The sequence below is a fragment of the Tetrahymena thermophila genome (genome assembly GCF_000189635.1).
Source record: "Tetrahymena thermophila SB210 genomic scaffold scf_8254659, whole genome shotgun sequence".
In the NCBI taxonomy this organism is placed as follows: domain Eukaryota; phylum Ciliophora; class Oligohymenophorea; order Hymenostomatida; family Tetrahymenidae; genus Tetrahymena; species Tetrahymena thermophila.
In genome coordinates, this window is record NW_002476426.1 from 1,245,439 (window position 1) to 1,259,150 (window position 13,712).

Consider the following 13,712-nt stretch of genomic DNA (forward strand, 5'->3'; position numbering starts at 1 on the left):
AATTAATATCAATAAAAAAGCCTTAAATCAAAGTCTATGTTTCTCAATTTAATATTTTTAAATAAACAATTCTATAATTTGAAATATTTTTTAAGATACTTCGAATCAAAATTTAAAGCAATAACCTGTCTAACCATTCAATATAAACTCTTAAATCTCAACATACCAACTCTGAAAATTTGTGTATACACAATCTCCTTAATTTTATAGGATTAAATTGCAATTTTTTATTAATCAACTTTTGAAAAATAAAAAAAATTTGTAAAAATGCAAGCTTTAAATTAAGAATTCAGGCAATTAATTCAAAATAAATTTGTTTTATGGAGAAATTTGTAAAATATTTTTTTAAATATAGCTTTTATAATTGATTTATAATTTTTTGATTTGTATTCAATACACAAATCAAAATTTTTTATTGAGATAAATAAATAATTATATACTATTTAAATAAATAGTTCTATAATTAGTAGTATTTTCTAGCATACTTCCAATCAATATTAAAATAACATTATCTTCTTAATCATTCAAAAAATAAACTCTTAAATCTCAATATTTTAACTTAAGCTATTTTCAACAACACCAAACACTTAATTTTATATGCAAAAATTTCATTTTGTATTAATCTACTTTTGAACAATATAAAAATAATTGTGAAAATACAAGTTTTAAATTAAAAGTTTAGATGATTTAAAATAAATTAATTTTTTTTTTAGAAATTAATTAAGTAATTTGAAAAGTATTTTTTTTATTTAATTTTTTGATTTGAATTTAATAAACAAATCAAAATTTAAAAATGAAATTAATATGTAATTTTATCATCACATAAATAAATCTTTAGGATAGTGAATATTTTTTGAAAGGACAAAATCATAGTTAGGAAGTGATTTCAAAAACTCCTCTGCTTAAGGATCTAGTTAAACTTAAGGCTTAGCCTCAACAAATTCATCAAACTATTCAAAATCATCATTATCGTTCTTATTCTATAAATTATTATTTCTATTCGCTAAGGCATAAAGGCTTGGAACCTCTTCTGCTATTTATTATATTGGTTTAGCTTGATTAATTTCAGTCTCATTATCATCATTGAAAGCCAACAAATTCACCCCAATTGATTATTGATTACTTACTTATTATGGCTAAGCACTAGTTTAATTAGTCGAAGTTCCTTAAAATATATCAAAGTCATCATCGTCTTATAAATTATTCTTTAATCAAAAAAAGTTTTTCAATTAATAAATCTGAATAAATAAATAAAAATACTTAATTTTATGGCTATTATTAACTATTTATAGGTTAGCTTACTTAATTTTAAGATTTAGATATATCAGCTTACTATTGTTAAGCTATCTGATCCTAAGCCTATTGTGGCTGAGCACTACTACTTTAGAAATCATCGAACTCAAGCTCAAACTCATCTTCATGTTACTATGATGAACTCTGTTATTATATCTATCTTTGTTTTAGTTCCTCTTCTTCTTTCTTTTACTTTTCAAGCTATTCTTATTATTTTTGCTGCTGTTCTAAGATACTTTATTTTTCCTTTTTTTATATTTCTTCTTCTTCTAATTATTTCTTCTTTTTCTCTAATTGTTCAATTTCTAGCTTAGATTTTCTTTCTTACTCTTCAGCTATCTATTTTCTCTTTGCTTCTTCTTCAAGTTATTTTCTTTTGGCATCTTCTTCTTTCTATTTCTACTCTCTTTGCATTTTTTCTTTCTATGCTTACTCTTCTTAAAGTTTTTTGGCTATTTATGCACTTTCTTCTTCTTTTTATTTCTTTTTATCTGCTTATTCTTAGGATTTTTGCTATTCAAGCTTTTATCTTTCATTTGGTTATTGCTATTAATCTTTATTTGACATCTCTGAATTGGAGTTAGCTGATTTCATTTATATTTCAAAACTTCCACTTTACTGTTAGCTATTTTCCTTTTGAATAGTTGGAGACTAAAGTTCTTCTTCATAACCTATTTTAACTTCATCATCTTCTTTCAATCTTAAGCTTTAAAACAACCTAAAATGATTAAATATGATCAAATATCTGATTTATTAAAAAGAAAATTAAAAACTGACTTCTTTTTTAGATCAGAATCTTTCCAAACTTATTTAGTTCTTTTTAAAAAATTAACTTGGCATGTCTTCATTGGATCTTCAATTATTCCTATAAAAAATATAAAATGTTATTATTATAATACCAGTTGTATAAATTTACTCTTTTCATGTTTAAACCTATTTTTGCCTATAGTGGTTTTTTTATCTAAATAAAGATGACTTATAATTTTTAAATTCTCATTTCCAACTGATTTTTGATTAATTTGCTAAAACTTTTTATTAAACCTTTAAAAAAATATGAAATAAGGTTTTATAACATAAAATTTACTCATCCATAGTTGAGCTAACAGATTACATATTGATCTTTTATTTTTCATCAACATTAAAATTCATTACATAATTTGTAGACTTACATCCTATTTATTCGCTCAGTCTGTAATTTAAAAATCTGAGGTAATCATTATCTCTTCCAACTATACTCTATTTAAAATTATTTAATATATTTTAAATTGCCAAATTTATTTTAGTTTACAAAATCGTTTTCATTAGGTGGTAGTTAATAATTAAAAGATTGTAGGGCACTAGAATTTATAGGCTTACTATTTTAAGGCACACTCTAATCAAAATCGCCAAAATCATCATCATCATCTTCATTTTATTATTGTTTTTAAACCTAATTAACTTATTAGACTTTTTGGTCTTCTTAAATTTTCTATTGTTATGAAGCAGGAGCAGGAGGATTATCGAAATCTCCAAATTCATCATCCTCATCATCGTTTTGATTTTAATTATTATTTACTGGCTGAGTTATTTATTACTATTATTATATTGAGATATTTTATTGTTAGGAAGCTGGTGTATTTTCTTTGAAATCACCAAATTCATCATCATCCTCATCTTCATTATTATTTATCTATTCTGTTTTTTAGATATTAATTGCTTAAGATTGCTATGGTTAATTATTTTATTATTAAGAAACTGGTTAATCTCCTTCAAAATCACCAAAATCATCATCTTAGCTTTCACTTTTATCAGCTTTATTTTAATTAGCAGCTTCTTTAACTTATTCATTTTAAGTATTATTGAACTCACCAAATTCATCCTCATCAATCTCAGGTTTTTCTTATTCTCTTTTTTATTCGCTATCAATTTAAATTTTTTGTTAATTTTTACCTTCATCAAAATCTCCAAATTAATCATCTTCATCATTAGCTTAATGAATTTTATCAATATTTTGGCTATCAATTTAATTAATTAGACCATTGTTGTTTTATTCTTTGTTATTGATATTTTCAACTTATTCAAAGTCTCCAATATCATCTTATTCAGAAATTTCTTATTTTTGAATTTCTTAATTATTGCTTTAGTTTTAAACGTTATTAAAATCACCAAAATCATCTTCATCATTCTTAATTTCGTTTCTAAGTTCCTTTTCTGCTCTTTATTCACTTGCTTATATTTCAAAGTCATCAAATTAGTCTTCTTAATTTTAATTACCACTGTTAATAACTTAATTTTTAACTTCTTATTTATCTTAGTTTTCTTCAGATTCTCCAAAAAAATCCTCGTTGTTATTTTATCCATTTCTTATATTTAATTATCCTAGTTGATTACTAGATTATGCACTCACATCCTTACAAGCTATTGAATTTATTGGCTAACTTGTATTTTTTTCTAATCCTTCATGATTTTCTTTATAATTACTGCTTTGGACTATTTCAAAATCATTTAAATCATTATTATCTTATTGCTTTTATTAATTCTATGAATTTTAATTCTAGTTTATATCAGATTTTTCAAAATCACCAAATAGATCATCATCATCATTATTATTTTATTCCTGCTATTATTAATCAATTTTTTGGTTATTATCTTAATTCTAAGCATGAGATTATTCTTAAACTTATTATTAAGTTTAATGAGTGTTTGTATTCTCAAAATCTCCAAAAAGATCATCATCATCATTATTTTTTTCTGGTTATTATTAATCCATTTCTTATTTATTATCAGAATGCTAAGCAGCATGAGTTTACTCTTGAATATATTATTAAGTTTATTGAGTATTTGTATTCTCAAAATCTCCAAAAAGATCATCATCATTATTATTTTTTTCTGGTTATTATTAATCCATTTCTTATTTATTATCAGAATGCTAAGCAGCATGAGTTTACTCTTGAATTTATTATTAAGTTTACTGTGTGTTTATATTCTCAAAATCTCCAAAAAGGTCATCATCGTTGTTTTTTTATCCTAGTTATTATTAATCGATTTTTTATTTATTATCTGAATCCTAAGCTTGAGTTTACTCTTGAATTTACTAATTAGATTAATCAGTATTTTTATTTTCAAAATCACCAAATAGATCTTCATCTTTATTATTTTATTCGGGTTATTATTAATCAATTTTTTGGTTATTATCTTAATCCTAAGCATCAGACTATTCTTAAATTTATTACTAAGTTTAATGAGTTTTTGGATTATCAAAATCACCAAAAAGATCATCATCATTATTATTTTATTCTGGTTATTATTAATCAATTTTTTATTTATTATCTGAATCCTAAGTATGAGTTTACTCTTAAATTTACTACTAAGTTTACTGAGTATTTGTATTTTCAAAATCACCAAACAGATCATCATCGTTATTATTTTATTGTGGTTTTTATTAAACAAGTTTTTGGTTATTATCTGAATCATCAGCATGAGATTATTCTTAAATTTATTCCTAAATTTAATGAGTGTTTGTATTTTCAAAATCACCAAATAGATCTTCATTTTCTTGTTTTGAATGGCTTAACTGCTATTCTTATTATTCTTAAATTTTTACTTAATCTTAGGTATTCTATTTTTATTATTATTAATTTGAATTAACTTAATCAAAACCTCCAAATAAATTATCATCGTCTCCTTCTTCTTTTTATTTAACTTCATTTTAATCATTTTCTTAAACCAAATTCTATTCTTAATGCTATTTCTAAATTTAATTGGTATTTGTATTTTCAAAGTCATCAAATAAATCATCACTCTCTTTTTTTGCATTTTCTTAAGCTTAGACTTATTCATTATACTATTATTTAATTTCGTGTACTTTTCCCAAAATATTTTCATTATTAATATCTTTTTATTCATCAATCTAAACTATATTTTGGCTATTATCTGCAACTGGCTATTCTTATATTTTTTACTAGTTTTAGTTGTTATTTTCAAAGTCTCCAAACAGATCATCGCTTTCTTTATTTTCATGATTTTTTTATTCTTATAAATCAACTTTTTCTTTTTAATTTTAAACTTAGTTTATATTTACAGCATTTTATAAAACATCAGATTATTATTAAATCTATTTTTAATTTTAGTTTGCATCATCAAAGGAATCAAATAAGTCATCTTTATTTTTATTTTCCTGATTTAATTATTCAACTTACTCTGAATCTTTTTATTAACTTGAATTTGAATTATCCTATTATCCTAAAACCCCAAAAAGATCTCCATTATTTTAATCTTTTTTTATTTCTTATAAAGCTGTACTTTGGTTACTTTCTTAATGTTAGTTTTATTCTTATTTTTATTCTTATATTGAATTTAAATTTTCAAATTCACCAAATAAGTCTTCTTATTATTTATCTGTAAAATTTATTTATTCCTTAGAGGTTGTTTAATCACCTTAATTTAAAACGCTTTGTTGCTTTTCAATATTATTTTCTTCTTCTTTTTTTTCTGTTTGTGAAGCTTCCTTCACTATTTATTACTAATTTTAAGTAAAATCTATATTTTCATCATTATTTTATTGACTTTAATCAATTTAATCAAATAGATCTTGATTTTCTTAATTTTTTTATGTTAATTCATCATTTTCTTGAGTTTTATGATTTTAAATTTACATTTCGTTCTTATCTTACTACTAAATCTAATTAATTTCATCAAAATCTCCAAAAAGATTATCATCTCCTTTTGGTAATTAATTTTACTCTGATTAAGCTTTATCTTCATTTACTTAATTCGAAGTTTTATTAACCTAATTATCTAATCCTAATTCTGATTGAATATCCTTACTCTCAGTCTAATTTTAATTTTCAGTTTAACTAAAATCCTCAAATAAGTCCTCCTATTTATCTCCTACAAATTGCTTTTATTAGTCTTATTATTATTCTAAGTTTTTTGAATCATCACCAAAGAGGTCATCATTACGATTTTCAATTTAATCATTAACCTAATTTTATTAACTTTCAGCCAACTCTTAATTAGGTAACAAATTTTATTCTAGTTTATCTTAATTTTCTAAAGTTTATTTTATTTCTACTGTTGGTTAATCAATATTTTATTTATCATTATCTTCATTTATATCACTATCAAATAAATCTTAATTCTTAATATCTTTATTTTCACTTTAATTTTCGAAAATATTTTCGTTGTTTTTTAAAGCTTGAGTCACTTAGTTTGTATTTTAATTATTTGTTAAGATTTCATTATCTTCATTATTTTCAGTCATATTTTAATGTAAAATTTAATTATCATTAGTAATTTAATTAGAGTTAACAACATTATTTGATTCATTGTTTTATTTATCTAAAATAATAATATCTTATTTTTGATGTGTTTCACTAAAATCACCAAATAAATCTTCTTCATTTTAGTTTTGTTATTAAACATTTTACTTTTCATTAACATTAAGTACTTAACTAGGATTTAATTAAATATTTTCTGTATCCTTTTCTTCTATTTTTTAATCATGAATTTAATGCTATATCTATTAGTGTAAAGGTTGATCTTATGTTTAAATATTTTATTAATTTTCTTCATTTTAATTTTAATGAATTTCATTATCAATTTATTATTATCTTGGCTACTACTTCAACTCACTTTCTACAATATCTTATCCCAAATTATCTAATAAATCTTTATCGTCTTTTTAATCGTTAACTTATTAATCCTATTGTTAAATTTCTTAATTTTTAATTTCATTTTCTTAAACTTCCTATTATGTGTTCTCATTGTCTTAGATTTAATTAATTTTAATATCTCTATCTTCATCACCTCCAAATAAGTCATCTTTTTATTGTTCTTGACTTTAAACCTATTCTTATTTGCTTATAGATTAACTATCTACTGTTTTTTGTTATTCTTGAAGTTTTTCTTCAATCTTATCACCACCTTGTTAAAAATCTTCAAATAAATCAAAATCTTTATTTTGATTAATTGTGTTTTATTGATTTAAATTATTTAATTCATTTTGTAATCCTGAACTTTAAGAAATATCTTCTTAAACTACATTTTAGTCAATCTGTTCTGGTTCTTTTTACTAAAAATCAGGGATTGCAATTTGCTTATTACTCAAAGTATTATGATCCTAATTCGAATCGCTTTTTTAGTCTTAAGAACCTTCTTAAACAACTTAAACATTTTAAGCAAAATCACCAAATAAATCGTCTTCTTAATTAGCTTGAATATCATCTTATTTATTAGCATGCTGAGATTATGAATATTACTTTTGTATTTCTTTTGCTGTGTTTTCTTAATTACCTTTATTAAAATCTTCAAATAAATCATCCTCTTTTTACTCATTCTAAATTATTTCTTAAACATCTTAAACACTATTTTCTTGTGCAGCTTGGCTATTACTGACTAATTTATCCTAAAATGCCTAATTAATAATATCATTTTTGAAAAATATTCACTTTTAATACAAATTATATTAATTAATTGATGCTAAGATTTATGAATAAAAAAAGAATATATTAATATTACTGGTTATTCAAAATCTCCAAACAAATCCTCTTCTTCAATTTAATTTGGTTTGCTCGTTTATCCTTCATTAGATAGGCCTTCATTTTAATTAATTTAAATTGTTTACTAGTTTATTTAGTTGTTATTATTGTTCTATTCTTAAAAATCTCCAAATAAATCTTCTTCTTGATTAATATGATTGCTCAATGCTTAACTCTAAGTATTTTCTAGCTTATTCTACTCATTTTAGCTAGAAACGTTGAAATCACCGAACAAATCGTCTTCCTATTCTTGTTCTTTTTTATTTAAATCTTGGTCTTTTTCTACTTAGCTCATACTGCTCAAATCCTTTTTATTCAACTTTATCAAAAAATTTTTGAAAATTATACAAATCAAAAATTATAAGAAAACTTAGGAAGATAAAATTTTATTGAATTCAGATAATAAATATGAATGCATACTACATAAGCATTTATTAATCAATTCATAAATTTTATTTTAATTATAATAACTAAGACTTGTTTACTTTTAAAAAAATTTATTTTTCTTAATCCTATCAATAATATTAAAAAAAAGGGTTATAGCCCGCCGTGGGGCTCGAACCCACGACCACAAGATTAAGAGTCTTGCGCTCTACCGACTGAGCTAGGCGGGCTAATCAAAAGCTAATAATCCATTTTTTTAAATTTTTTTTACTTTTTCAATATATTACTTATTTATTTTATAATTATTTTATTTAAAAACATTAATACAATAAGAATAACTAATATTTAGCTATGTATAAATAAATTTTTAATTAATCCCATTTTTAAATACCTTAAAAACTGTAAAAGCTTTATAAAATTCAAAAATAACTTAAATTTATATATATTAAATTTTTTTAAATTTGTATGAGAATTGATTTTTATTTATTTATTTATTTAATATAAAAAAATTAAACACTCTATATAATATAATAAAATTGTATAGACAAAGAATTATATAATTATACTTTTTTAATATAAAATAGTTAGCTTATTATTACTTATTTATTTATTTGTTTAGTTTGATTATTTTTATTTGCTTGTTTATCAAATATATATATAAATCAATATTCATTTTGGAAAATTTTGTGTGTATTTTATATGATTTAGTTCATAGAACTATAAATTCTATTTTTGTCTTTACTTGATTTAATGCCTTTCTATGCTTAATTAGAGTATTGATACAGTTAATCCATACTTTGTATGTGTCGTATCCTTCAGCTATGAGGTCTAATCTGTTACCTTTATCCATTATTATCTAAAACGGATATAAATTTCCGTTAAATATTTTTTCCATCTTCAAATTTTAGTCATGTATCATTGAAAGATTGGAGTAATTTGTCATAGTTGTGTTTGGATTATTTCCATTGTTGCTTACGAAATTAGAGTTAGTTGTGAAATAATTATTAGATTAGACGTTATTACTAAAGGATATATTTGTGTTATTAACAAACGATTAGTCATTTTATTTTAAAGTATTGTAGGTGTTCATAGTAGTAGATGCATATAATTAGCTTGAATTAGTGTCTACTGAGGTTTTGTTCACTTAATTATTACTGTTGTTGTTGTTTTTTATAACATCAAAATGTTTTTGGAATTTAATTAAATCAATAGTTGTTGGTGGTACTACTATTCTTAACATATGATCAACACTGATACATGTATCAAGGGAATGAACAGCTTACTTTTAACCTTTTTATCCAAATTGATAGTTCTTAAATTCTATCTTAGTTAAATGTCTGTTAAGATGAGCAACTCTTAAAACATATCCACATTATTCAGGAGTTAAATTTTCCATAGAGAAAGGGTTGTATTAATTTTTATATTAGTTAATCGAACTTTATCCACTACCGTGCTGATTTCCTCCAATACGTTTATATATTTCTCTGCCTTCTAAAAGAGGTTTTATCTATTTTTAAAAAATATATTTATTTGCTAAAATAATATTATAAAATTAGAATTTTACTATTTCTAATATTGAAATGTGTTTCAGTTATGTGTTGCTCAAATTAAATTTAACAATTTTATGTTAAAAGCGATTTAGCTGCTCTTTTAGATTGTGGGAGTTATTTTCTTCTACTTCTTTAGTTATCAAAATGTTTTACAAATTATTTGATCTTGCCTGCAAAATATTATTTTATTGGTGTACTGGATTACTTATTTTATTCTACTTAGTGGTATTCTAAGAATAGTTAGAATTTGAATTTTAGTATTGGCTTTATCCATTGATGCTATATTAGAGAATATTATAATTCTATTGATTATTAATAGATTTATTTTGTTGATGATAAGAATTTTAATTTTGTAAGATTGCATTTAGAGACTATCTCTTACTATTATAACTAATTGGCATCATACTATTTCTTCTCGAGTGATCCAAGGACTTAGTTTGAATTACTTCATTCCCTGAATTTCTGCAAGTTTTGTAATTTTAGTAATTCTATTTTTGGAGTTAATTTCTTTAATTGTTGCTCATATATCCTTCATAGTTCTATTCATCAATTGAAGTGCAATCTATTGTGCTGAACATACTTCTTGACTTAATCTTATTACCCTCAATAAAAGAGTGATTCTGACTCAAATTTCTGATATCTGTAATTCTGTATGACTCGGTGTCAATACTTTCTTTGTGACCTATTTAATCTATTGTGTTGTATTATCTTCCTTTTTCTATACTTTAACGTTCGCTTATTTTATTACCGAGATAATATGTCCTCTCAGTTGGCATATAATTTTATATTTAAGGTTGAAGAATTCTGCTTGAATTATCTGCTTGATAATTTACTCTGTTAGAAACATCCTAAAATATAGATTTTAAATTATTATTTTGTTCGTTATTTTAAGTTAGAATGATTTGTGATCCATTAAAAGATTCAACCTATAATAATTATTTTGATTATTAAAAAAAGTGATGAAAAAAAATATTGTATTTGAATAATTACTTTTGAAATGTTGTCAATAAATATGTTTTTAGCTTCATTTATGATACCTAATTTTAACTTAAATTCGTGTTCTTAACTTTAGATATTCTAAAGTTCTTTTTGTTTAATCTGTAATGATTTTCTAAAAGTGATTAGTTATGACTCAATACTATTTAATTCAATAAATAAAGTATTTTCAACATAAGAAAGATTTATTTCTATGCTTTTATTTAGCTAAGTTAAGTCTGAAAATATTTTTTTGAGCTAATTTATCCTTTTATTTTGAGTCTCCTTTATTTTTTCAACAAATTGCTTGTGATGTTCTTTCTTAATCTATGATGCAGCTTTAATGCCGTAGGTCTTTTCTAAAGTTTAAAAAATTTGCTTTTCGTTTGTAAGGTATTCTCCAAACGCTTAATCTGCTTGCAGATATAAGGTATGTTCTAATATTGCCTTTTTTTATTATAAAATTTACTGATTTTATTTTAGGCTAATCAAAGCTTATTAATATTCTTCCTCAATAATAAATAGTTCTTTTTCTGTTTATTTTTTTTTATCCTAAATAAGTAGTATTTCCTATTCGATTTCATTTATTGTGTCCATTTATTCTTAATCTCTGTCTCTATCTTATTCCACTAATATTAAATTAATATTGACAGTTTTTAGAATAAAATTTACATAAATAATTTTGTTCTAGTATGATTTTTTGGTACTAGTTAATCTGTGTAATGATCTCTTCTCTCTCTGTTTCTGGTACACATTTGTCTTGGCAGAATGACTTCAAAATAGAAGGAAAAGACTCATTAGAAAGCTTTTATGGAGGAGAAGTTTATATTTTTTTAACTAAAGAAATTTATAACTTTAAGGAAGTATCTAACTTGTAAATATTTTCACACCATTCATAAAATATTTTAAGCCTTTACTTGTGTTAATTTTTAAGCTTAAAGTATTCGTCTTTAAATTTTTTTTTATCAGTGAAATTAAGATGTTGAAATCCTACCCAATTTCGATGAGAATCATCAATCATTTGATTAAGAGCTTATCGATTCGCTAAATTTAGAAAAAATTTATTTAATAGAAGTTAAGAAAAAATTAAGAAAACTTATAATAATCTCTTAGCAAAAATAAAATTAAATATTAAAAATAGTAAGTAGCTAAGAAGAATTTGCTTAAAGAAAACAGAAAAAGAAAACAAATACCTTTTTTTTCTGCACTTTCGTTAAAAGTTGGCATGTTAAATTTATTAAGCAAATTGCTAATCGAAGTCTCTAAGTTTTTGGCTGAGTTATTATACTGAGTAATTTATTCAAATTTAGCCAAATATGAATTGCACAAAACTTGATACAAATCAAATAGTTAATCGTTTTTTTAGTATATCTAAGAAAGTTATGACTAAGATATCTATTATTTTTACTTTTTCAGATTAGTTAGCTGCTATAATACTTAGTTTTAGTTATTTATAACATACTATAATTTACTTTCTTCCTCAATAAATTCTATTTCCTGTTTATATTTCTATCTGAACTCTTCTAAAATTTCATCTAAATACTCTCTTTATGCAACTAATTCAGCTCTTTGCATTAATTTACCATTTAGATCTTCTTTTAACATAGATTTTCTTTCACTAAGCTTTGGGTTAAATAAAAAACAGTTAGATTTTACATTATGAATTTAATGTTATTAGATAGGATATTTATCATATTGTTTAAATATAACTTTATAAAAAATATCTCCAATTTCACTTTTAAAATAATTTTTTGCTATTTTGCTAATAGAAACAAAAAAGTTAATAATTTGATCAAAAAATTAATTGATATCAAAAATAATATTTTTTTCAACTTGATTATAAGCAAAATTAATCTATTTTTATTTACATTATCAATTTCACTCTTTTATAGATTGTATGTTTGTTAAGCTATGCTTTTTTTAGATTAAATGTTTTCTAGCTAGTCCTTGATTATTTTTATTCCTTTTTCATAGTCTTAATCCATATTATTTTGTATTTCCTTTATGATATCTACTCTTTCCATTTGCAGAAGGTCTTTCAACCTAAATAGAATATTCAATATAAAAGTTAAAGTCTTTTTGTTGTGAGAATTAATATATCAAGTGATATATTCCTGAAGTATAATTATAATTATTACTAGTTTAACAGCTATTTATACTTATCTATGCTGACTTGTTTGTATTCTAACATCTCTTTGGAATTAGATTATAATTTAATATCTAGTTTTTATGAATATTTAATAATTAAAATTAAATAAAACAAACAATCAATTTCAAAATAAATTTATAAATGTCTCTCTTTAAAAACTCATCAAATAAAATAATCATTTTAATTTTTTTTGAGTAATTTTTTTCTAATAATTTGTTCATTTAAAAAAATAAGTCTTTTAAATTAATTACCTTATAAAATATTTTCTTTATTAGCACTTCCATAAATTACGTTATCTTAATTGTTTTTCATTTCTAACTGAAACATTTCATTAGTTTGCTTTTAGCTTTATGAAATTTGCGAATTTAAATTTTTTAGCTCTTCTTAAAGAGACTTTATAATACTCTATGAATCAGTAGGCTGAGCAGGTTTCTTCTCACTATATTAGTGATATTAATTAATTTTAACATTTTCTGCATCTAATGAAGATATTCTGTTCCTTGGATTTGCTAATTACTGATACTATTTTGTAGATGAGCTTTCAAGAATTTTATGAATTATCTTCTACTTCATTTCCCTGCTATATTATTTAAATTTCTTTTAGCCAAGTTTTAAGGCATATTAAATTACTTTCTCCTTTCGTTAAAGACCGAAGGTGAGGAATCCTGTTCATACTGATTGAAAATCATGAAAAATAGTGTAATTTATGCGCAAAATATTTTGTCTTTTAATATATTGCTAAATTAATTATTATTCGTTGATTAATGAAATAAAGAAAGTATTATGCAGATAGATATTGAATCAAATTTTTATGAACTTTATTTCTTTTTTGTTTTTTCTTAA

General features: G+C 22.7%; 2 protein-coding genes across 2 annotated transcripts; both read right to left on the reverse strand. All coding sequences in view use genetic code 6, as the record gives it.

Annotated features, from left to right (window-relative positions):
- Positions 1-818: 818 nt before the first annotated feature.
- Positions 819-8,447, reverse strand: TTHERM_00051950 (hypothetical protein; the record flags this gene model as incomplete). The annotated part of the gene is made up of 8 exons (XM_001014892.3): positions 819-1,205; positions 1,261-2,011; positions 2,071-2,158; positions 2,210-2,334; positions 2,378-2,529; positions 2,582-7,687; positions 7,792-8,130; positions 8,283-8,447. 8 exons carry the CDS (start codon positions 8,445-8,447, stop codon positions 819-821), a joined length of 7,113 nt encoding a protein of 2,370 aa, XP_001014892.3.
- Positions 8,448-8,726: 279 nt separating this feature from the next.
- On the reverse strand, positions 8,727-13,626 carry TTHERM_000051969 (hypothetical protein). The gene is made up of 9 exons (XM_012797404.1): positions 13,500-13,626; positions 13,121-13,449; positions 12,859-12,940; positions 12,589-12,763; positions 11,914-12,343; positions 11,393-11,764; positions 10,736-11,349; positions 9,760-10,671; positions 8,727-9,702 (listed from the first exon to the last, which is right to left on the reverse strand). Exons 1-9 carry the CDS (start codon positions 13,556-13,558, stop codon positions 8,905-8,907), a joined length of 3,771 nt encoding a protein of 1,256 aa, XP_012652858.1. The 5' UTR covers positions 13,559-13,626; the 3' UTR covers positions 8,727-8,904.
- Between the last annotated feature and the right edge of the window lie 86 nt (positions 13,627-13,712).